Consider the following 24000-nt stretch of genomic DNA (forward strand, 5'->3'; position numbering starts at 1 on the left):
AGCAGTCTATTGTTCAAGGTTTCATGCTTGTAACTTCGAAAACGAAGAAGAAATATGAGTTTTAGTACAGGGACACAGTCTTGGAAATGTGTGTATGCATGCACAATGAAGACAGAACGCACCTGCTAAAATCGGTTTCCTATTGAACATACTTCTTTCCGTAAGAAATATTATAGTTTAATTACATTTTAGGGTATCTGAGGAGTATTTTTGACTTGTTGAAACAAAGTTTAGGGGTAGATTTTTTTAGATTCCTTTCTTTGCATGTTGAACGAGTGGATTACTCAAATCGATGGCGCCAACTAAACAGACTTTTTGGGATATAAAGAACGATTTTATCTAACAAAACGACACTACATGTTATAGCTGGGACCCTTTGGATGACAAATCAGAGGAAGACCTTCAAAAAGTAGGCAAATATTTAATTGCTATTTGTGATTTTATGAAACCTGTGCCGGTGGAAAAATATTTTAACGTGTGGCGCCGTCCTCAAACAATCGCATGGCATGTTTTTTCGCTGTAATGGGTACTGTAAATCAGACAGTGCAGTTAGATTAACAAGAATTTAAGCTTTTAACCAATATAAGACACTTGTATGTGTCTAAATGTTTAATATCCATGATTTGTATGATTATTTATTTGAATTGCGCGCCCTCCAGTTTCACCGGATGTTGTCCCACTAGCGGGATGCATAACCCCAAAATGCATCTCTCCCAATCTCAAGCCACTGTCTGTTTCTTACTCTTTCACCCATAGGCTTAAACATTCACTCCATCATCTACCTCTCTTTCTACATCTCTCCCTTCATCCTTCTCTCTCTCCCTTCCGTCTCCACCCCGCCCCTCTCTCCTTTCCGTCCCCGCCCCTCTCTCCCTTCATCCTTCTCTCTCTCCCCCTGTTCCTCTCTCCCTATCTCTCAGACTAGCTGACGCTGTGTTGGTGCATTTGCCACGCTTGGAATTTACCGTTTAAGCAAAGAAAAATACAATTAATTCCAATTTTCACCCTCCTACATTCCCTCTCTCTCCTTCACGGAAACATGCTGACACAGAGCGATACCCATAGAGAAATAGGACAGAGATGTTTGTTTACGCTAATGAAGTAAATAATGAGAGAAAGGGAATGAGAGAGGACGGAAGGGAGAGAGGGACGAGGTGGATACGGAAGGTAGAGGGGGGCGGGGACGGAAAGGAGAGAGAGATGAGGTGGAGACGGAAGGGAGAGAGGGACGAGGTGGAGACGGAAGGGAGAGAGAGACAAGGTGGAGACGGAAGGGAGAGAGATACGAGGTGGAGACGGAAGGGAGAGAGGGGCGGGGACGGAAAGGAGAGAGAGATGAGGTGGAGACGGAAGGGAGAGAGGGACGAGGTGGAGACGGAAGGGAGAGAGGGACAAGGTGGAGACGGAAGGGAGAGAGAGACGAGGTGGAGACGGAAGGGAGAGAGGGACGAGGTGGAGACGGAAGAGAGAGAGGGACGAGGTGGAGACGGAAGGGAGAGAGAGACGAGGTGGAGACGGAAGGGAGAGAGGGGCGGGGACGGAAAGGAGAGAGAGATGAGGTGGAGACGGAAGGGAGAGAGGGGCGGGGACGGAAAGGAGAGGGAGATGAGGTGGAGACGGAAGGGAGAGAGGGGTGGGGACGGAAAGGAGAGAGAGATGAGGTGGAGACGGAAGGGAGAGAGAGACGAGGTGGAGACGGAAGGGAGAGAGGGACGAGGTGGAGACGGAAGGGAGACGGAAGGGAGAGAGGGGCAGGGACAGAAAGGAGAGAGAGATGAGGTGGAGAGGGAAGGCAGAGAGAGACGAGGTGGAGACGGAAGGCAGAGAGGGGCGGGGACGGAAAGGAGAGAGAGATGAGGTGGAGACGGAAGGGAGAGAGGGACGAGGTGGAGACGGAAGGGAGAGAGAGACGAGGTGGAGACAGAAGGGAGAGAGGGGCAGGGTGGAGACGGAAAGGAGAGAGAGACGAGGTGGAGACGGAAGGGAGAGAGAGACGAGGTGGAGACGGAAGGGAGAGAGAGACGAGGTGGAAGGGAGAGAGAGACGAGGTGGAGACGGAAGGGAGAGAGGGACTTTTTTATTTATTTTACCTTTATTTAACTAGGCAAGTCAGTTAAGAACAAATTCTTATTTTCAATGATGGCCTAGGAACAGTGGGTTAACTGCCTGTTCAGGGGCAGAACGACAGATTCCTTGTCAGCTCGGGGGTTTGAACTTGCAACCTTCCGGTTACTAGTCCAACACTCTAACCACTAGGCTACCCTGCCGCCCCCAACGAGGTGGAGACGGAAGGGAGAGAGAGACGAGGTGGAGACAGAAGGGAGAGAGAGACGAGGTGGAGAAGGAAGGGAGAGAGGGACGAGGTGGAGACGGAAGGGAGAGAGAGACGAGGTGGAGACGGAAGGGAGAGAGGGGCAGGGTGGAGACGGAAGGGAGAGAGGGACGAGGTGGAGACGGAAGGGAGAGAGGGATGAGGTGGAGACGGAAGGGAGAGAGGGACAAGGTGGAGACGGAAGGGAGAGAGAGACAAGGTGGAGACGGAAGGGAGAGAGAGAAACGAGGTGGAGACAGAAGGGAGAGAGAGACGAGGTGGAGACAGAAGGGAGTGAGAGACGAGGTGGAGACGGAAGGGAGAGAGAGACGAGGTGGAGACGGAAGGGAGAGAGGGACGAGGTGGAGTCGGAAGGGAGAGAGGGACGAGGTGGAGACGGAAGGGAGAGAGAGACGAGGTGGAGATGGAAGGGAGAGAGGGACGAGGTGGAGACGGAAGGGAGAGAGGGACGAGGTGGAGACGGAAGGGAGAGAGGGACGAGGTGGAGACGGAAGAGAGAGAGGGACGAGGTGGAGACGGAAGGGAGAGAGGGGCAGGGTGGAGACGGAAGGGAGAGAGAGACGAGGTGGAGACGGAAGGGAGAGAGGGACGAGGTGGAGACGGAAGGGAGAGAGAGACGAGGTGGAGACGGAAGGGAGAGAGGGACGAGGTGGAGACAGAAGGGAGAGAGAGACGAGGTGGAGAAGGAAGGGAGAGAGGGACGAGGTGGAGACGGAAGGGAGAGAGAGACGAGGTGGAGACGGAAGGGAGAGAGGGGCAGGGTGGAGACGGAAGGGAGAGAGGGACGAGGTGGAGACGGAAGGGAGAGAGGGATGAGGTGGAGACGGAAGGGAGAGAGGGACAAGGTGGAGACGGAAGGGAGAGAGAGACAAGGTGGAGACGGAAGGGAGAGAGAGAAACGAGGTGGAGACAGAAGGGAGAGAGAGACGAGGTGGAGACAGAAGGGAGTGAGAGACGAGGTGGAGACGGAAGGGAGAGAGAGACGAGGTGGAGACGGAAGGGAGAGAGGGACGAGGTGGAGTCGGAAGGGAGAGAGGGACGAGGTGGAGACGGAAGGGAGAGAGAGACGAGGTGGAGATGGAAGGGAGAGAGGGACGAGGTGGAGACGGAAGGGAGAGAGGGACGAGGTGGAGACGGAAGGGAGAGAGGGACGAGGTGGAGACGGAAGAGAGAGAGGGACGAGGTGGAGACGGAAGGGAGAGAGGGGCAGGGTGGAGACGGAAGGGAGAGAGAGACGAGGTGGAGACGGAAGGGAGAGAGGGACGAGGTGGAGACGGAAGGGAGAGAGAGACGAGGTGGAGACGGAAGGGAGAGAGGGACGAGGTGGAGACGGAAGGGAGAGAGGGACAAGGTGGAGACGGAAGGGAGAGAGGGACGATGTGGAGACGGAAGAGAGAGAGGGACGAGGTGGAGACGGAAGGGATAGAGAGACGAGGTAGAGACGGAAGGGATAGAGAGACGAGGTGGAGACAGAAGGGAGAGAGAGACGAGGTGGAGACAGAAGGGATAGAGAGACGAGGTGGAGACGGAAGGGAGAGAGGGACGAGGTGGAGACGGAAGGGAGAGAGGGATGAGGTGGAGACGGAAGGGAGAGAGGGACGAGGTGGAGACGGAAGGGAGAGAGGGACGATGTGGAGACGGAAGAGAGAGAGGGACGAGGTGGAGACGGAAGGGAGAGAGGGACGAGGTGGAGACGGAAGGGAGAGAGGGACGAGGTGGAGACGGAAAGGAGAGAGGGACGAGGTGGAGACGGAAGGGAGAGAGGGGCAGGGTGGAGACGGAAGGGAGAGAGGGACAAGGTGGAGACGGAAGGGAGAGAGGGACGAGGTGGAGACGGAAGGGAGAGAGGGACGAGGTGGAGACGGAAGGGAGAGAGGGACGAGGTGGAGACGGAAAGGAGAGAGGGACGAGGTGGAGACGGAAGGGAGAGAGGGACGAGGTGGAAACGGAAAGGAGAGAGGGACGAGGTGGAGACGGAAAGGAGAGCGGGACGAGGTGGAGACGGAAGGGAGAGAGGGACGAGGTGGAGACGGAAGGGAGAGAGGGGCAGGGTGGAGACGGAAGGGAGAGAGGGACGAGGTGGAGACGGAAGGGAGAGAGAGACGAGGTGGAGAAGGGTTGAGAGGGACAAGGTGGAGACGGAAGGGAGAGAGGGACAAGGTGGAGACGGAAGGGAGAGAGGGACAAGGTGGAGAAGGGTTGAGAGGGACGAGGTGGAGACGGAAGGGAGAGAGGGACGAGGTGGAGACGGGAGAGAGGGACGAGGTGGAGACGGAAGGGAGAGAGAGACGAGGTGGAGAAGGGTTGAGAGGGACAAGGTGGAGACGGAAGGGAGAGAGGGACAAGGTGGAGACGGAAGGGAGAGAGGGACAAGGTGGAGAAGGGTTGAGAGGGACGAGGTGGAGACGGAAGGGAGAGAGGGACAAGGTGGAGACGGAAGGGAGAGAGGGACAAGGTGGAGAAGGGTTGAGAGGGACGGGGTGGAGATGGAAGGGAGAGAGGGACGAGGTGGAGACGGAAGGGAGAGAGGGACGAGGTGGAGACGGAAGGGAGAGAGAGACGAGGTGGAGACGGAAGGGAGAGAGGGACGAGGTGGAGACAGAAGGGAGAGAGAGACGAGGTGGAGAAGGAAGGGAGAGAGGGACGAGGTGGAGACGGAAGGGAGAGAGAGACGAGGTGGAGACGGAAGGGAGAGAGGGATGAGGTGGAGACGGAAGGGAGAGAGGGACAAGGTGGAGACGGAAGGGAGAGAGAGACAAGGTGGAGACGGAAGGGAGAGAGAGAAACGAGGTGGAGACAGAAGGGAGAGAGAGACGAGGTGGAGACAGAAGGGAGTGAGAGACGAGGTGGAGACGGAAGGGAGAGAGAGACGAGGTGGAGACGGAAGGGAGAGAGGGACGAGGTGGAGTCGGAAGGGAGAGAGGGACGAGGTGGAGACGGAAGGGAGAGAGAGACGAGGTGGAGATGGAAGGGAGAGAGGGACGAGGTGGAGACGGAAGGGAGAGAGGGACGAGGTGGAGACGGAAGGGAGAGAGGGACGAGGTGGAGACGGAAGAGAGAGAGGGACGAGGTGGAGACGGAAGGGAGAGAGGGGCAGGGTGGAGACGGAAGGGAGAGAGAGACGAGGTGGAGACGGAAGGGAGAGAGGGACGAGGTGGAGACGGAAGGGAGAGAGAGACGAGGTGGAGACGGAAGGGAGAGAGGGACGAGGTGGAGACGGAAGGGAGAAAGGGACAAGGTGGAGACGGAAGGGAGAGAGGGACGATGTGGAGACGGAAGAGAGAGAGGGACGAGGTGGAGACGGAAGGGATAGAGAGACGAGGTGGAGACGGAAGGGATAGAGAGACGAGGTGGAGACAGAAGGGAGAGAGAGACGAGGTGGAGACAGAAGGGATAGAGAGACGAGGTGGAGACGGAAGGGAGAGAGGGACGAGGTGGAGACGGAAGGGAGAGAGGGACGAGGTGGAGACGGAAGGGAGAGAGGGACGATGTGGAGACGGAAGAGAGAGAGGGACGAGGTGGAGACGGAAGGGAGAGAGGGACGAGGTGGAGACGGAAGGGAGAGAGGGACGAGGTGGAGACGGAAGGGAGAGAGGGACGAGGTGGAGACGGAAGGGAGAGAGGGACGATGTGGAGACGGAAGAGAGAGAGGGACGAGGTGGAGACGGAAGGGAGAGAGGGATGAGGTGGAGACGGAAGGGAGAGAGGGACGAGGTGGAGACGGAAGGGAGAGAGGGACGATGTGGAGACGGAAGAGAGAGAGGGACGAGGTGGAGACGGAAGGGAGAGAGGGACGAGGTGGAGACGGAAGGGAGAGAGGGACGAGGTGGAGACGGAAAGGAGAGAGGGACGAGGTGGAGACGGAAGGGAGAGAGGGGCAGGGTGGAGACGGAAGGGAGAGAGGGACAAGGTGGAGACGGAAGGGAGAGAGGGACGAGGTGGAGACGGAAGGGAGAGAGGGACGAGGTGGAGACGGAAGGGAGAGAGGGACGAGGTGGAGACGGAAAGGAGAGAGGGACGAGGTGGAGACGGAAGGGAGAGAGGGACGAGGTGGAAACGGAAAGGAGAGAGGGACGAGGTGGAGACGGAAAGGAGAGCGGGACGAGGTGGAGACGGAAGGGAGAGAGGGACGAGGTGGAGACGGAAGGGAGAGAGGGGCAGGGTGGAGACGGAAGGGAGAGAGGGACGAGGTGGAGACGGAAGGGAGAGAGGGACGAGGTGGAGACGGAAGGGAGAGAGAGACGAGGTGGAGAAGGGTTGAGAGGGACAAGGTGGAGACGGAAGGGAGAGAGGGACAAGGTGGAGACGGAAGGGAGAGAGGGACAAGGTGGAGAAGGGTTGAGAGGGACGAGGTGGAGACGGAAGGGAGAGAGGGACGAGGTGGAGACGGGAGAGAGGGACGAGGTGGAGACGGAAGGGAGAGAGAGACGAGGTGGAGAAGGGTTGAGAGGGACAAGGTGGAGACGGAAGGGAGAGAGGGACAAGGTGGAGACGGAAGGGAGAGAGGGACAAGGTGGAGAAGGGTTGAGAGGGACGAGGTGGAGACGGAAGGGAGAGAGGGACAAGGTGGAGACGGAAGGGAGAGAGGGACAAGGTGGAGAAGGGTTGAGAGGGACGGGGTGGAGATGGAAGGGAGAGAGGGACGAGGTGGAGACGGAAGGGAGAGAGGGACGAGGTGGAGACGGAAGGGAGAGAGAGACGAGGTGGAGAAGGGTTGAGAGGGACAAGGTGGAGACGGAAGGGAGAGAGGGACAAGGTGGAGACGGAAGGGAGAGAGGGACAAGGTGGAGAAGAGTTGAGAGGGACAAGGTGGAGACGGAAGGGAGAGAGGGACGAGGTGGAGACGGAAGGGAGAGAGGGACGAGGTGGAGACGGAAGGGAGAGAGAGACGAGGTGGAGAAGGGTTGAGAGGGACAAGGTGGAGACGGAAGGGAGAGAGGGACAAGGTGGAGACGGAAGGGAGAGAGGGACAAGGTGGAGAAGGGTTGAGAGGGACGAGGTGGAGAAGGGTTGAGAGGGACAAGGTGGAGACGGACGGGAGAGAGGGACAAGGTGGAGAAGGGTTGAGAGGGACGAGGTGGAGACGGAAGGGAGAGAGGGACAAGGTGGAGACGGAAGGGAGAGAGGGACAAGGTGGAGAAGGGTTGAGAGGGACAAGGTGGAGACGGAAGGGAGAGAGGGACAAGGTGGAGACGGAAGGGAGAGAGGGACAAGGTGGAGAAGGGTTGAGAGGGACGAGGTGGAGACGGAAGGGAGAGAGGGACAAGGTGGAGACGGAAGGGAGAGAGGGACAAGGTGGAGACGGAAGGGAGAGAGGGACAAGGTGGAGAAGGGTTGAGAGGGACGGGGTGGAGATGGAAGGGTTGAGAGGGACGGGGTGGAGATGGAAGGGAGAGAGGGACGGGGTGGAGATGGAAGGGAGAGAGGGACGGGGTGGAGATGGAAGAGAGAGGGTAGCATGAGTTCTTTCACAGCATCACTAGATCTATCTCATAGTGTTCTGTCATGGAGCGGGTGGAGTAAAGGAGGTATCTTGTTGGGTTTGGTCTAGAAATGCTCCATTTACATCTAATGACATGAACCAGAAAGACACCAACATACACACCAAGAACCAGCGTTCAAACACACCAAGAACCAGGGTTCAAACACACCAAGAACCAGGGTTCAAACACACCAAGAACCAGGGTTCAAACACACCGACGTCCAGGGTTCAAAGACAGATTGTGCCAAACATTTCCGGGACAAGGAATATGGTACCCAGCGACACAGGAAGCAAAAGCTCTCCTATTCTTCAAATGACATGTTGCAATATGCAACCTAGGATAAATACTGTAACGCCTGCAGTGTGGGAAAATAAAACACAATAAAGACAGACGTCCCAGTGGGATGAGAAGCCGAAAAGTACCTGTTCTGATTTGCACAGTTTGAATCTGGTTCCCGTCAGGGAGACGTACACTTTGCCTTTGTACCCTCTCAGCTCTATGCTGCCATGTTTGTTGGTGCCACACTTCTGGGGCTTCTGGGAAATGGAGGCAGGGGAGCGTATGGCCGTTTGAAGAGCCTCCATCCACTCCTGACGCTCCCCTGTGTGGGTGGGAGAGGAAGAACAACATATTAGAATAATATGCACAATATGTATTTTTTTTTATACCTGATTCCACTGAAAGAAACCCCCACAGGTGGTGAGATAGAAAATACAGTTAGTACCATGTTAGTTAGTACACCTCTATTGAAATGATTCTCTCTCTGCCTCTCTCTCTCTGCCTCTCTCTCTTTCTCTCGCTCTCTCTCTCTGCCTCTCTCTCTCTCTCTCTCTCTCTCTGCCTCTCTCTCTCTCTCTCTCTCTCTCTCTCTCACTGCCTCTCCCTCTCTCTCTGCCTCTCTCGTGGCATATTTAAAGGGGCTTTGGGAGAACTACACACTCACACACACCTAGGCTTGTGCATGTCCACAACACCTGGCAACTGCTCTGATAGAGAGCACACGAGGGACAGAAGAGAGGAGGAAAGAGAGGAACGAGAGAAAAAAGAGAGGAGGGAGAGAAAGGGCTATTAACTTTATTCCAAACGAAGAACCTAAGAAACAGTACATCACTTGGGGTGCTGAGACAACAGCTGAGACAAATTTCCATAGTTCCTACCAGCAACGTTTCTGTTGTGGTTCTTCAGAAAACACTACCAACTCACAAAACAGACCCCCTGTGCAGCCAAACTAACTAACTCAAAGACCTTTAAAGCCTGCATGTGGACATTTTAATTGTATTTTTTAAATCATCACAGCATGTCTAATAAACCACTGTGTGTGTGTTTATTTCATGGAAATAACTCCACATATATTTTGTATCGTGCATTTACCTGAGCCTCCTTTTGAAATCAGTCTGATCGTCTGGGAGTGTTCATACCTAACTAGTAGTTGTGTGCAAGGGCCAGCCCACCACCCAGCTCAAACCTCCTGACCCCTTCCTACCCAGCCCACCACCCAGCTCAAACCTCCTGACCCCTTCCTGCCCAGCCCAACACCCAGCTCAAACCTCCTGACCCCTTCCTGCCCAGCCAACACCCAGCTCAAACCTCCTGACCCCTTCCTGCCCAGCCCACCACCCAGCTCAAACCTCCTGACCCCTTCCAGCCCAGCCCAACACCCAGCTCAACACCCAGCTCAAACCTCCTGACCGCTTCCTACCCAGCCCAACACCCAGCTCAAACCTCCTGACCCCTTCCTGCCCAGCCCAACACCCAGCTCAAACCTCCTGACCCCTTCCTGCCCAGCCAACACCCAACTCAAACCTCCTGACCCCTTCCTGCCCAGCCCAACACCCAACCCATCTACACAACCCCAGCCCAACCTGGCTCGGCCAAACCATCCGCTACCTTATGAATTCTCAAAGAGCCTGGATTAATAAACCATAAAGCCTTTAATATTTCACAGCTCTTCACATCACCAGTCTGTACTGTTCCTCCCTGATTTTGTAGTCCTATTACCTGTCTGTCTGGAAAACACTCTTATTTTCCTGTTCATTTATTTAGGACCTTCCTTCCGTCCTCTCCTCTATCTGCCCTGCCTCATCACTCCAAGGGAGGGGGATGAAAGAGGGAGACAGAGAGAGAGAGAGAGGAAGGGAGAGAGGGAGAGACAGAGAGGGAGGGAGAGGGGAAGAGAAGAGGGGATGGGCGAAGGAAAGGGAGGAGGGGGAGAGATGTAGAGAGGGAGGGATGTAGAGAGGGAGGGAGAGATAGAAAGAGGTGAGGGAGGAGAGAAGAGAGAGAGGAATACAGAGGGGGATGAGGGAGAGATGAAAGGATGGAGGGAAGGAGGGAGGGAGGGGGGGGTGGATAAAGGGAAAGACAACAGGGACAGGATCAGGTAGAAGAGGGACGACAGGGACAGGATCAGGTAGAAGAGGGACGACAGGGACAGAATCAGGTAGAAGAGAGACGACAGGGACAGGATCAGGAAAAAGAGAGACGACAGGGACAGGATCAGGTAGAAGAGAGACAGGATCAGGTGGAAGAGATACGACAGGGACAGGGTCAGGTAGAAGAGAGACAGGATCAGGTAGAAGAGAGACAACAGGGACAGGATCAGGTAGAAGAGAGACGACAGGGACAGGATCAGGTAGAAGAGAGACAACAGGGACAGGATTAGGTAGAAGAGAGACGACAGGGACAGGATCAGGTAGAAGAGAGACGACAGGGACAGGATCAGGTAGAAGAGAGACGACAGGGACATGATCAGGTAGAAGAGAGATGACAGGAACAGGATCAGTTATTAGAGGGACGACAGGGACAGGATCAGGTAGAAGAGAGACAACAGGGACAGGATCAGGTAGAAGAGAGACGACAGGGACAGGATCAGGTAGAAGAGAGACAGGATCAGGTGGAAGAGATACGACAGGGACAGGGTCAGGTAGAAGAGAGACAGGATCAGGTAGAAGAGAGACAACAGGGACAGGATCAGGTAGAAGAGAGACGACAGGGACAGGATCAGGTAGAAGAGAGACAACAGGGACAGGATTAGGTAGAAGAGAGACGACAGGGACAGGATCAGGTAGAAGAGAGACGACAGGGACAGGATCAGGTAGAAGAGAGACGACAGGGACATGATCAGGTAGAAGAGAGATGACAGGAACAGGATCAGTTATTAGAGGGACGACAGGGACAGGATCAGGTAGAAGAGAGACAACAGGGACAGGATCAGGTAGAAGAGAGACAGGATCATGTAGAGAGAGACGACAGGGACAGGATCATGTAGAAGAGAGACAGGATCAGGTAGAAGTAAGACGACAGGGACAGGATCAGGTAGAAGAGAGACAACAGGGACAGGATCAGGTAGAAGAGAGACAACAGGGACAGGATCAGGTAGAAGAGAGACAACAGGGACAGGATCAGGTAGAAGAGAGACGGCAGGGACAGGATCAGGTGGCAGAGAGACAGGATCAGGTAGAAGAGACACGAGAGGGACAGAATCAGGTAGAATAGAGATGACAGGGACAGGATCAGGCGGAAGAGAGACGACAGGGACAGGATCAGGTAGAAGAGAGATGACAGGGACAGGATCAGGTAGAAGAGAGACGACGGGGACATGATCAGGTAGAAGAGAGACGACATGGACAGGATCAGGAAAAAGAGAGACGAAAGGGACAGGATCAGGAAGAAGAGAGACGAAAGGGACAGGATCAGGAAGAAGAGAGACGACAGGGACAGGATCAGGTAGAAGAGAGATGACAGGGACAGGATCAGGAAAAAGAGAGACGAAAGGGACAGGATCAGGAAGAAGAGAGACGACAGGGACAGGATCACAGAAGAGAGACGACAGGGACAGGATCAGGAAAAAGGGAGACGAAAGGGACAGGATCAGGTAGAAGAGAGACATGATCAGGTGGAAGAGAGACGACAGGGACAGGATCAGGAAGAAGAGAGACGACAGGGACAGAATCAGGTAGAAGAGAGACAGGATCAGGTAGAAGAGAGACAACAGGGACATGATCAGGTAGAAGAGAGACAACAGGGACAGGATCATGTAGAAGAGAGACAAAAGGGACAGTATCAGGTAGAAGAAAGACAGGATCAGGAGGAAGAGAGACGACAGGGACAGGATCAGGTAGAAGAGAGACGACAGGGACAGGATCAGGTAGAAGAGAGACGACAGGGACAGGATCAGGTAGAAGAGAGACGACAGGGACAGGATCAGGTAGAAGAGAGACAACAGGGACAGGATCAGGTAGAAGAGAGACAACAGGGACAGGATCAGGTAGAAGAGAGACAACAGGGACAGGAACAGGTAGAAGAGAGACAACAGGGACAGGATCAGTTAGAAGAGAGACAACAGGGACAGGATCAGGTAGAAGAGAGACAACAGGGACAGGATCAGTTAGAAGAGAGACAGGATCAGGTGGAAGAGAGACGACAGGGACAGGATCAGGCAGAAGAGAGATGACAGGGACAGGATCAAGTAGAAGAGAGACGACAGGGACAGATCAGGTAGAAGAGAGACGACAGGGACAGGATCAGGTAGAAGAGAGACAACAAGGACAGGATCATGTAGAAGAGAGACAAAAGGGACAGTATCAGGTAGAAGAAAGACAGGATCAGGAGGAAGAGAGACGACAGGGACAGGATCAGGTAGAAGAGAGACGACAGGGACAGGATCAGGTAGAAGAGAGACGACAGGGACAGGATCAGGAAGAAGAGAGACGACAGGGACAGGATCAGGTAGAAGAGAGATGACAGGGACAGGATCAGGAAAAAGAGAGACGAAAGGGACAGGATCAGGAAGAAGAGAGACGACAGGGACAGGATCACAGAAGAGAGACGACAGGGACAGGATCAGTTAGAAGAGAGACAGGATCAGGTGGAAGAGAGACGACAGGGACAGGATCATGCAGAAGAGAGATGACAGGGACAGGATCAAGTAGAAGAGAGACGACAGGGACAGATCAGGTAGAAGAGAGACGACAGGGACAGGATCAGGTAGAAGAGAGACAACAGGGACAGGATCATGTAGAAGAGAGACAAAAGGGACAGTATCAGGTAGAAGAAAGACAGGATCAGGAGGAAGAGAGACGACAGGGACAGGATCAGGTAGAAGAGAGACGACAGGGACAGGATCAGGTAGAAGAGAGACGACAGGGACAGGATCAGAAAGAAGAGAGACGACAGGGACAAGATCAGGTAGAAGAGAGATGACAGGGACAGGATCAGGAAAAAGAGAGACGAAAGGGACAGGATCAGGAAGAAGAGAGACGACAGGGACAGGATCACAGAAGAGGGACGACAGGGACAGGATCAGGAAAAAGGGAGACGAAAGGGACAGGATCAGGTAGAAGAGAGACATGATCAGGTGGAAGAGAGACGACAGGGACAGGATCAGGAAGAAGAGAGACGACAGGGACAGAATCAGGTAGAAGAGAGACAGGATCAGATAGAAGAGAGACAACAGGGACATGATCAGGTAGAAGAGAGACAACAGGGACAGGATCATGTAGAAGAGAGACAAAAGGGACAGTATCAGGTAGAAGAAAGACAGGATCAGGAGGAAGAGAGACGACAGGGACAGGATCAGGTAGAAGAGAGACGACAGGGACAGGATCAGGTAGAAGAGAGACGACAGGGACAGGATCAGGTAGAAGAGAGACGACAGGGACAGGATCAGGTAGAAGAGAGACAACAGGGACAGGATCAGGTAGAAGAGAGACGACAGGGACAGGATCAGGTAGAAGAGAGACAACAGGGACAGGATCAGGTAGAAGAGAGACAACAGGGACAGGATCAGTTAGAAGAGAGACAGGATCAGGTGGAAGAGAGACGACAGGGACAGGATCAGGCAGAAGAGAGACAAAAGGGACAGTATCAGGTAGAAGAAAGACAGGATCAGGAGGAAGAGAGACGACAGGGACAGGATCAGGTAGAAGAGAGACGACAGGGACAGGATCAGGTAGAAGAGAGACGACAGGGACAGGATCAGGTAGAAGAGAGACGACAGGGACAGGATCAGGTAGAAGAGAGACAACAGGGACAGGATCAGGTAGAAGAGAGACGACAGGGACAGGATCAGGTAGAAGAGAGACAACAGGGACAGGATCAGGTAGAAGAGAGACAACAGGGACAGGATCAGTTAGAAGAGAGACAGGATCAGGTGGAAGAGAGACGACAGGGACAGGATCAGGCAGAAGAGAGATGACAAGGACAGGATCAAGTAGAAGAGGGACGACAGGGACAGATCAGGTAGAAGAGAGACGACAGGGACAGGATCAGGTAGAAGAGAGACAACAGGGACAGGATCAGTTAGAAGAGAGACGACAGGGACAGGATCAGGTAGAAGAGAGACGACAGGGACATGATCAGGTAGAAGAGATACGACAGGGACAGGGTCAGGTAGAAGAGAGACAGGATCAGGAAGAAGAGAGACAACAGGGACAGGGTCAGGTAGAAGAGAGACAGGATCAGGAAGAAGAGAGACGACAGTGACAGGATCAGGTGGAAAGTTGGAGATGAAGAGTAGAAGGAAGGGTTAGGGTAGAAAGTATTGATAATCAACGTGTGAGAGAGAATGGGAATGAATTCTAGATATGAAGAAATTCTTGGCCAACAGCTGTAAGAACAGAGAGAAACGCGTTCTTAGGGACACAACGGTTTTGGAACGTTCAGATTGAAATACGTGCTGTAGAAAGAAACCTTCTATGTCTGTTCTAGTCGAAGCATTTCCATCTGCAACGTTTAACAACTGAACGTGGCCCAGATGTCTGCTCTAGTCGAAGCATTTCCATCTGCAACGTTTAACAACTGAACGTGGCCCTGATGTCTGCTCTAGTCGTGGCATTTCCATCTGCAACGTTTAACAACTGAACGTGGCCCAGATGTCTGCTCTAGTCGAAGCATTTCCATCTGCAACGTTTAACAACTGAACGTGGCCCAGATGTCTGCTCTAGTCGTGGCATTTCCATCTGCAACGTTTAACAACTGAACGTGGCCCAGATGTCTGCTCTAGTCGACGCATTTCCATCTGCAACGTTTAACAACTGAACGTGGCCCAGATGTCTGCTCTAGTCGAAGCATTTCCATCTGCAACGTTTAACAACTGAACGTGGCCCAGATGTCTGCTCTAGTCGAAGCATTTCCATCTGCAACGTTTAACAACTGAACGTGGCCCAGATGTCTGCTCTAGTCGAAGCATTTCCATCTGCAACGTTTAACAACTGAACGTGGCCCAGATGTCTGCTCTATTTGAAGCATTTCCATCTGCAACGTTTAACAACTGAACGTGGCCCAGATGTCTGCTCTAGTCGAAACATTTCCATCTGCAACGTTTAACAACTGAACGTGGCCCAGATGTCTGCTCTAGTCGAAGCATTTCCATCTGCAACGTTTAACAACTGAACGTGGCCCAGATGTCTGCTCTAGTCGAAGCATTTCCATCTGCAACGTTTAACAACTGAACGTGGCCCAGATGTCTGCTCTAGTCGAAGCATTTCCATCTGCAACGTTTAACAACTGAACGTGGCCCAGATGTCTGCTCTAGTCGAAGCATTTCCATCTGCAACGTTTAACAACTGAACGTGGCCCAGATGTCTGCTCTAGTCGAAGCATTTCCATCTGCAACGTTTAACAACTGAACGTGGCCCAGATGTCTGCTCTAGTCGAAGCATTTCCATCTGCAACGTTTAACAACTGAACGTGGCCCAGATGTCTGCTCTAGTCGTGTTCCGAAGCTTCAAGATCACACACTCCTCCTCCCTGTTAACCTCTGGACTGTACCACTCCACCCCGTTAACCTCTGGACTGTACCACTCCACCCGTTAACCTCTGGACTGTACCACTCCACCCCGTTAACCTCTGGACTGTACCACTCCACCCTGTTAACCTCTGGACTGTACCACTCCACCCGTTAACCTCTGGACTGTACCACTCCACCCCGTTAACCTCTGGACTGTACCACTCCACCCCGTTGACCTCTGGACTGTACCACTCCACCCCGTTAACCTCTGGACTGTACCACTCCACCCCGTTAACCTCTGGACTGTACCACTCCACCCCGTTAACCTCTGGACTGTACCACTCCACCCCGTTAACCTCTGGACTGTACCACTCCACCCTGTTGACCTCTGGACTGTACCACTCCACCCCGTTAACCTCTGGACTGTACCACTCCATCCCGTTAACCTCTGGACTGTACCACTCGACCCTGTTAACCTCTGGACTGTACCACTCCACTCTGTTAATCTCTGGACTGTACCACTCCACCCTGTTAACATCTGGACTGTACCACTCCACCCTGTTAACCTCTGGACTGTACCACTCCACCCCGTTAACCTCTGGACTGTACCACTCCATCCTGTTAACCTCTGGACTGTACCACTCACCCTGTTAACCTCTGGACATTACCACTCCACCCTGTTAACCTCTGGACTGTACCACTCACCCCGTTAACCTCTGGACTGTACCACTCCATCCCGTTAACCTCTGGACTGTACCACTCCACCCTGTTAACCTCTGGACTGTACCACTCACCCCGTTAACCTCTGGACTGTACCACTCCACCCTGTTAACCTCTGGACTGTACCACTCACCCCGTTAACCTCTGGACTGTACCACTCCATCCTGTTAACCTCTGGACTGTACCACTCCATCCTGTTAACCTCTGGACTGTACCACTCACCCCGTTAACCTCTGGACTGTACCACTCCATCCCGTTAACCTCTGGACTGTACCACTCCACCCTGTTAACCTCTGGACTGTACCACTCACCCTGTTAACCTCTGGACATTACCACTCCACCCTGTTAACCTCTGGACTGTACCACTCACCCTGTTAACCTCTGGACATTACCACTCCACCCTGTTAACCTCTGGACTGTACCACTCACCCCGTTAACCTCTGGACTGTACCACTCCATCCTGTTAACCTCTGGACTGTACCACTCCACCCCGTTAACCTCTGGACTGTACCACTCCATCCCGTTAACCTCTGGACTGTACCACTCCACCCTGTTAACCTCTGGACTGTACCACTCCATCATGATAACCTCTGGACTGTACCACTCCATCCTGTTAACCTCTGGACTGTACCACTCACCCCGTTAACCTCTGGACTGTACCACTCCATCCTGTTAACCTCTGGACTGTACCACTCACCCCGTTAACCTCTGGACTGTACCAATCCATCCTGTTAACCTCTGGACTGTACCACTCACCCCGTTAACCTCTGGACTGTACCAATCCATCCTGTTAACCTCTGGACTGTACCACTCCATCCTGTTAACCTCTGGACTGTACCTCGCCTCTCTTATAAGATTGAGAGGGTTATCCATAGTACACAGCCAGTGAGTGAGTATCTCTGTGTTGTATTTCATCTCTCTCTCTCTCTCTCTCTCTCTCTCTCTCTCTCTCATCAAGGATGTTGTTGCTCTCTGTGGCAGTTTGTTTTCTCTCTGCTCTGTACATGTGAAGAGCGGGAGGTGGAGAGGAGAGGAGCTGTCCACAATGTGAAGAGGCTGTGGTGGGATGAAGTTGGGTGAGGTTGTGGTCTAACTGTCCTCTCTGTTCTCTATATACGCCATGCTGCAGAAAAAGGTACGCAGGAACACAAAATGCACAACTAACTCTCTCCCACACTTGACTTCCACAAACCCCTCCGTGTCGGTGTGCATCAGCTGGCCGACAGTTTGTATGAGACAACCCCTCTGACCATGTGCGCTTCCCTCTCCTGCCTCCTGGTGAGTTATTTATACGCCTGCCAGTACGTGTCTCTTCTGTGTCTTTGGGCGGCCTCTTTCTCTCCCTCCCTCTTTCTCTCTCCCCCTCTTTCTCTCCCCCTCTTTCTCTCCCTCCCTCTTCCTCTCCCCCTATTTCTCTCCCTCCCACTTTCTCTCCCTCCCTCTTTCTCTCCCCCTCTTTCTCTCCCTCCCTCTTTCTCTCCCTCCCTCTTTCTCTCCCTCCCTCTTTCTCTCCACCTCTTTCTCTCCCTCCATCTTTCTCCCCCTCCCTCTTTCTCTCCCCCTCTTTCTCTCCCTCCCTCTTTCTATCCCCCTCTTTCTCTCCCTCCCTCTTTCTCTCCCCCTCTTTCTCTCCCTCCCTCTTTCTCTCCCTCCCTCTTTCTCTCCCCCTCTTTCTCTCCCTCCCTCTTTCTCTCCCCCTCTTTCTCTCCCCCTCTTTCTCTCCCTCCCTCTTTCTCTCTCCCTCTTTCTCTCCCTCCCTCTTTCTCTCCCTCCCTCTTTCTCTCCCCCTCTTTCTCTCCCGCCCTCTTTCTCTCCCACCCTTTCTCTCCTCCTCTTTCTCTCCCTCTTTCTCTCCCTCCAAGCTTTCTCTCCCCCTCTTTCTCCAGCTGAGGTACATATGGGGGAAACAGTAATGTACCCCTGCAGTCCAGCGATAACAGCTAGCGGAGCACTCTCTCCCTCTTTGTCCTTAAATTATTAATCTGCCCTCCATCTCCTCTCTCTCTCCCTCTGCATGTCTGACTATATCTTTGTTTCTGGCCTTCTCTTTCCAACTTCCTTGTATTCTGTCTGTCTGTCTGTCTGTCTGTCTCTCTTTCTGTCTGTCTCTCTGTCTGTCTCTCTGTCTGTGACTTTCCCCAAACCCAGTCAGTCTCCACTGCTCAACATCAAACCATGCCAGTCTCCGCTGGGGGGGTAGGTTAGGAGTGAAAACGTCTCCGTTTCCCCTCATTAGAACAGACACAAACCAACCTAATTGCCTGAGATGTTTACATAGAGGAAGTTCTCCACTATTCTGTTTGAAAATGAAGAGGGTGAGAGAGGGGTGGCGGAAGAGAGAGAAGGAACGAGAGAGGCATGCAGAGGGAGAACGTGAGAATGTAAGCGATATAAATGTAGAGGGAGCAAGGGAAAGTGGAAGAGATGAGAGATGAAATGAGATGAGAAAAAGAGAGTGATGAGAGAAAGAGAGAGATTAGTGAAAGAGAGAGATGAGAGGTGAGATGAGAAAAAGAGAGAGATGAGAGAGAGATGAGAGATGAGAAAAAGAGAGATTAGTGAAAGAGAGAGATTAGTGAAAGAGAGAGAATAGTGAAAGAGAGAGATTAGTGAAAGAGAGAGAATAGTGAAAGAGAGAGATTAGTGAAAGAGAGAGATTAGTGAGAGAGAGATTAGTGAAAGAGAGAGATTAGTGAAAGAGAGATTAGTGAAAGAGAGATTAGTGAAAAAGAGAGATTAGTGAAAGAGAGAGATTAGTGAAAGAGAGAGATTAGTGAAAGAGAGATTAGTGAAAGAGAGAGATTAGTGAAAGAGAGAGATTAGTGAAAGAGAGAGATTAGTGAAAGAGAGAGATTAGTGAAAGAGAGAGATTAGTGAAAGAGAGATTAGTGAAAGAGAGAGATTAGTGAAAGAGAGAGATTAGTGAAAGAGATATTAGTGAAAGAGAGATTAGTGAAAGAGAGAGATTAGTGAAAGAGAGAGATTAGTGAAAGAGAGATTAGTGAAAGAGAGAGATTAGTGAAAGAGAGAGATTAGTGAAAGAGAGATTAGTGAAAGAGAGATTAGTGAAAGAGAGAGATTAGTGAAGAGAGATTAGTGAAAGAGAGATTAGTGAAAGAGAGATTAGTGAAAGAGAGAGATTAGTGAAAGAGAGATTAGTGAAAGAGAGAGATTAGTGAAAGAGAGATTAGTGAAATAGAGATTAGTGAAAGAGAGAGATTGGTGAAAGAGAGAGATTAGTGAAAGAGAGAGATTAGTGAAAGAGAGAGACTAGTGAAAGAGAGAGATTAGTGAAAGAGAGATTAGTGAAAGAGAGAGATTAGTGAAAGAGAGAGATTAGTGAAAGAGAGAGATTAGTGAAAGAGAGATTAGTGAAAGAGAGAGATTAGTGAAAGAGAGAGATTAGTGGAAGAGAGATTAGTGAAAGAGAGAGATTAGTGAAAGAGAGAGATTAGTGAAAGTACAAACAGTTGTAATGCATACGCTTGACAAACAGCTCCGGTGGGGATGTTTTATCTTCTATAGGGAGAGTATAGAGAGAAAGAGAGGGAGGGGAGAGGAGAGGAGACGATAGAGAGAAGCTAGAGCAGACTATAGAGGGAAGATAGAGGGAGAGGAGACTATAGAGGGAAATAGAGGAGACTATAGAGGGAAGAAAGAGGAGACCATAGAGGGAAGATAGAGGAGACTACAGAGGGAAAATAGAGGAGACTATAGAGGGAAGATAGAGGAGACTATAGAGGGAAAATAGAGGAGACTATAGAGGGAAGATAGAGGAGACTATAGAGGGAAGATAGAGGAGACTATAGAGGGAAGATAGAGGAGACTATAGAGGGAAGCTAGAGAAGACTATAGTGGGAAGATAGAAGAGACTATAGTGGGAAGGAGATGGAGGGGAGAGGAGACTATAGAGGGAAGATAGAGGAGACTATAGTGGGAAGAAAGAGGGAGAGGAGGCTATAGAGGGAAGATAGAGGGAGAGGAGACTATAGAGGGAGAGGAGACCCAAGAGGGAAGATAGAGGAGACTATAGTGGGGAGGAGATGGAGGAGAGAGGAGACTATAGAGGGAAGATACAGGAGAATATAGAGGGAAGATAGAGGAGACTATAGTGGGAAGATAGAGGGAGAGGAGACTATAGAGTGAGAGGAGACTATAAAGGGAGAGGAGACTATAGAGGGAGAGGAGACTAGAGGGAGAGGAGACTATAGAGGGAGAGGACACTAGAGGGAGAGGAGATTATAGAGGGAGAGGAGACTAGAGGGAGAGGAGACTATAGAGGGAGAGGAGACTAGAGGTAGAGGAGACTATAGAGGGAGAGGAGACTAGAGGGAGAGGAGACTATAGAGGGAGAGGAGACTAGAAGGAGAGGAGACTATAGAGGGAGAGGAGACTAGAGGGAGAGGAGACTAGAGGGAGAGGAGACTATAGAGGGAAGATAGAGGAGACTATAGAGGGAAGAAAGAGGAGACTATAGAGGGAGAGGAGACTAGAGGGAGAGGATACTATAGAGGAGACTATAGAGGGAAGATAGAGACTATAGAGGGAAGATAGAGGAGACTATAGAGGGAGAGGAGACTATAGAGGGAGAGGAGACTAGAGGGAGAGGAGACTATAGAGGGAGAGGAGACTATAGAGGGAGAGGAGACTATAGAGGGAGAGGAGACTAGAGGGAGAGGAGACTATAGAGGGAAGATAGAGGAGACTATAGAGGGAAGAAAGAGGAGACTATAGAGGGAGAGGAGACGAGATGGAGAGGAGAGGTTACTATAGAGGAGACTATAGAGGGAAGATAGAGGAGACTATAGAGGGAAGATATAAACTATAGAGGGAAGATAGAGGAGACTATAGAGGGAAGTTAGAGGGAGAGGAGACTATAGAGGGAAGATACAGGAGACTATAGAGGGAAGATAGAGGAGACTATAGAGGGAAGAAAGAGGATACTATAAAGGGAAGATAGAGGAGACTATAGAGGGAAGATAGAGGAGACTATAGAGGGAAGATAGAGGAGACTACAGTGGGAAAGAGATGGAGGGGAGAGGAGAGGAGACAAAAGAGGGAACATTGACGATACTATAGAGGGAAGAAAGAGGAGACTATAGAGGGAAGATAGAGGGAGGGGAGAGGAGATTATAGAGGGAAGATAGAGGAGTCTTTAGAGGGAAGGAGAGGGAAGATAGAGGGAGAGGAGACTATAGAGGATACTATAGAGGTAAGATAGAGGAGACTATAGAGGAAAGATAGAGGAGACTACAGAGGGAAGATATAGACTATAGAGGGAAGATAGAGGAGACTATAGAGGGAGAGGAGAGGAGACTATAGAGGGAAGATAGAGGAGACTATAGAGGGAAGATAGAGGGAGAGGAGACTATAGAGTTAAGGAGAGGGAAGATAGAGGATACTTTTTAGAAGGAAGATAGAGGGAGAGGAGACTATAGAGGGAAGATAGAGGATACTTTTTAGAGGGAAGATAGAGGGAGAGGAGAGGAGACTATAGAGGGAAGATAGAGGATACTATAGAGGGAAGGAGAGGGAAGATAGAGGAGACTTTTTAGAAGGAAGATAGAGGGAGAGGAGACTATAGAGGGAAGATAGAGGATACTTTTTAGAGGGAAGATAGAGGGAGAGGAGAGGAGACTATAGAGGGAAGATAGAGGAGACTATAGAGGGAAGGAGAGGAGACTATAGAGGGAAGATAGAGGGAGAGGAGACTATAAAGTTACGGAGAGGGAAGATAGAGGAGACTTTTTAGAAGGAAGATAGAGGGAGAGGAGACTATAGAGGGAAGATAGAGGAGACTATAGAGGGAAGGAGAGGAGACTATAGAGGGAAGATAGAGGATACTTTTCGGAGGGAAGATAGAGGGAGAGGAGAGGAGACTAAAGAGGGAAGATAGAGGATACTATAGAGGGAAGGAGAGGGAAGATAGGGGACACTTTTTAGAGGGAAGATAGAGGAGACTATAGAGGGAAGATAGAGGGAGGGAGGGAGGGAGGGAGGGAGGGAGGGAGGGTTATGAGACTGTAGAGGGAAGATAGTGTGTAAGGGCCGAGGTGTAAGTGCCGAGGTGTAAGGGCCGAGGTGTAAGGGTCGAGGTGTAAGGGCCGAGGTGTAAGTGCCGAGGTGTAAGGGCCGAGGTGTAAGGCCGAGGTGTAAGTGCCGAGGTGTAAGGGCCGAGGTGTAAGTGCCGAGGTGTAAGGGCCGAGGTGTAAGGGTCGAGGTGTAAGGGCCGAGGTGTAAGTGTCGAGGTGTAAGGGCCGAGGTGTAAGTGCCGAGGTGTAAGGGCCGAGGTGTAAGGGTCGAGGTGTAAGGGCCGAGGTGTAAGGGCCGAGGTGTAAGGGTCGAGGTGTAAGTGTCGAGGTGTAAGGGCCGAGGTGTAAGTGCCGAGGTGTAAGGGCCGAGGTGTAAGGGTCGAGGTGTAAGGGCCGAGGTGTAAGGGCCGAGGTGTAAGGGCCGAGGTGTAAGGGTCGAGGTGTAAGGGCCGAGGTGTAAGGGCCGAGGTGTAAGGGTCGAGGTGTAAGGGCCGAGGTGTAAGGGCCGAGGTGTAAGGGCCGAGGTGTAAGGGTCGAGGTGTAAGGGTCGAGGTGTAAGTGCCGAGGTGTAAGGGCCGAGGTGTAAGGGCCGAGGTGTAAGTGCCGAGGTGTAAGGGTCGAGGTGTAAGGGCCGAGGTGTAAGGGCCGAGGTGTAAGGGCCGAGGTGTAAGGGCCGAGGTGTAAGGGCCGAGGTGTAAGTGCCGAGGTGTAAGGGCCGAGGTGTAAGGGCCGAGGTGTAAGGGCCGAGGTGTAAGGGCCGAGGTGTAAGGGCCGAGGTGTAAGGGCCGAGGTGTAAGGGCCGAGGTGTAAGGAGTGAGGTGTAAGTGCCGAGGTGTAAGGAGCGAGGTGTAAGGGCCGAGGTGTAAGGTGCGCTCCTGTTTACCTTCCCTCTCCAGCCGAAACACAAAGATCCTGAGGGAGGTGACCACTTCGAAGCGGTTGTCCCCCTGCCCTCGCACCTGCTTCATCACACTGCACGGGATCAGGCCTTTAGAGTACATCTCCTGTAGGAAGACACAGAGACAAAGAGGCTTCAGAAGGAGCATAGTGAGACGTTAAGGTGCACCCACATCACACACACACACACACTCTCTCTCTCTCTCTCTCTCTCTCACTCTCTCTCTGTCTCTCTCTCTCTCTCTCTCACACACGCTCTCACACTCTCACTCTCTCTCTCTCTGTCTCTCTCACTCTCTCACTCTCACTCTCTCTGTGTGTATCTCTCTCACCCCCCCCCCCCCCCCCCCCAAAAGAGTTGACCTGAATCTGATTATCTGACCTGAAACTGTATTGTATTGTAGTGTGTGTGTGCAGGGAGGGCGGGTGGGTGGGGGCATGCATGCGTTTATGTGTGGGGAGAAGGGATAGAATGAGTTGGAGGGGTGACCAGAAACCTCATTCACTCCCTCAGGACATTTTTTTAATTTAGTTAGTGACCTGACATACAACCCTATTTCTGGATCCTATCACATACAGCCCAATAAAGAATTAGTCAGGGACTCCTCCTTTCTGGAGAGAGTGAGGTAGACACATTTGAGAGAGAGAAAGAGAGACAGTGAGAAAGAGCGAGCAAATCAAATGTATTTATATAGCCCTTCTTACATCAGCTGATATCTCAAAGTGCTGTACAGAAACCCAGCCTAAAACCCCAAACAGCAAGCAATGCAGATGTAGAAGCATGGTGGCTAGGAAAAACTCCATAGA

The 24000-nt window shown here is 52.0% G+C and overlaps 1 protein-coding gene across 1 annotated transcript in view; it reads right to left on the reverse strand.

The window, feature by feature from the left end:
• Positions 1–24000, reverse strand: part of arap2 (ArfGAP with RhoGAP domain, ankyrin repeat and PH domain 2) — a 230983-nt gene that overhangs the window by 157336 nt on the left and 49647 nt on the right. Inside the window, exons 8-9 of the mRNA XM_036958269.2 lie at positions 23180–23300; positions 8238–8416 (exon numbers count right to left, since the gene is read on the reverse strand). Of these exons, the coding sequence (XP_036814164.2) occupies positions 8238–8416; positions 23180–23300 (300 nt within the window). The remainder of the gene's footprint in view (positions 1–8237; positions 8417–23179; positions 23301–24000) is intronic.

The sequence above is a fragment of the Oncorhynchus mykiss genome, chromosome 21 (genome assembly GCF_057628025.1).
Source record: "Oncorhynchus mykiss isolate SJ-2025 chromosome 21, ASM5762802v1, whole genome shotgun sequence".
Taxonomy (NCBI): Eukaryota; Metazoa; Chordata; class Actinopteri; order Salmoniformes; family Salmonidae; genus Oncorhynchus; species Oncorhynchus mykiss.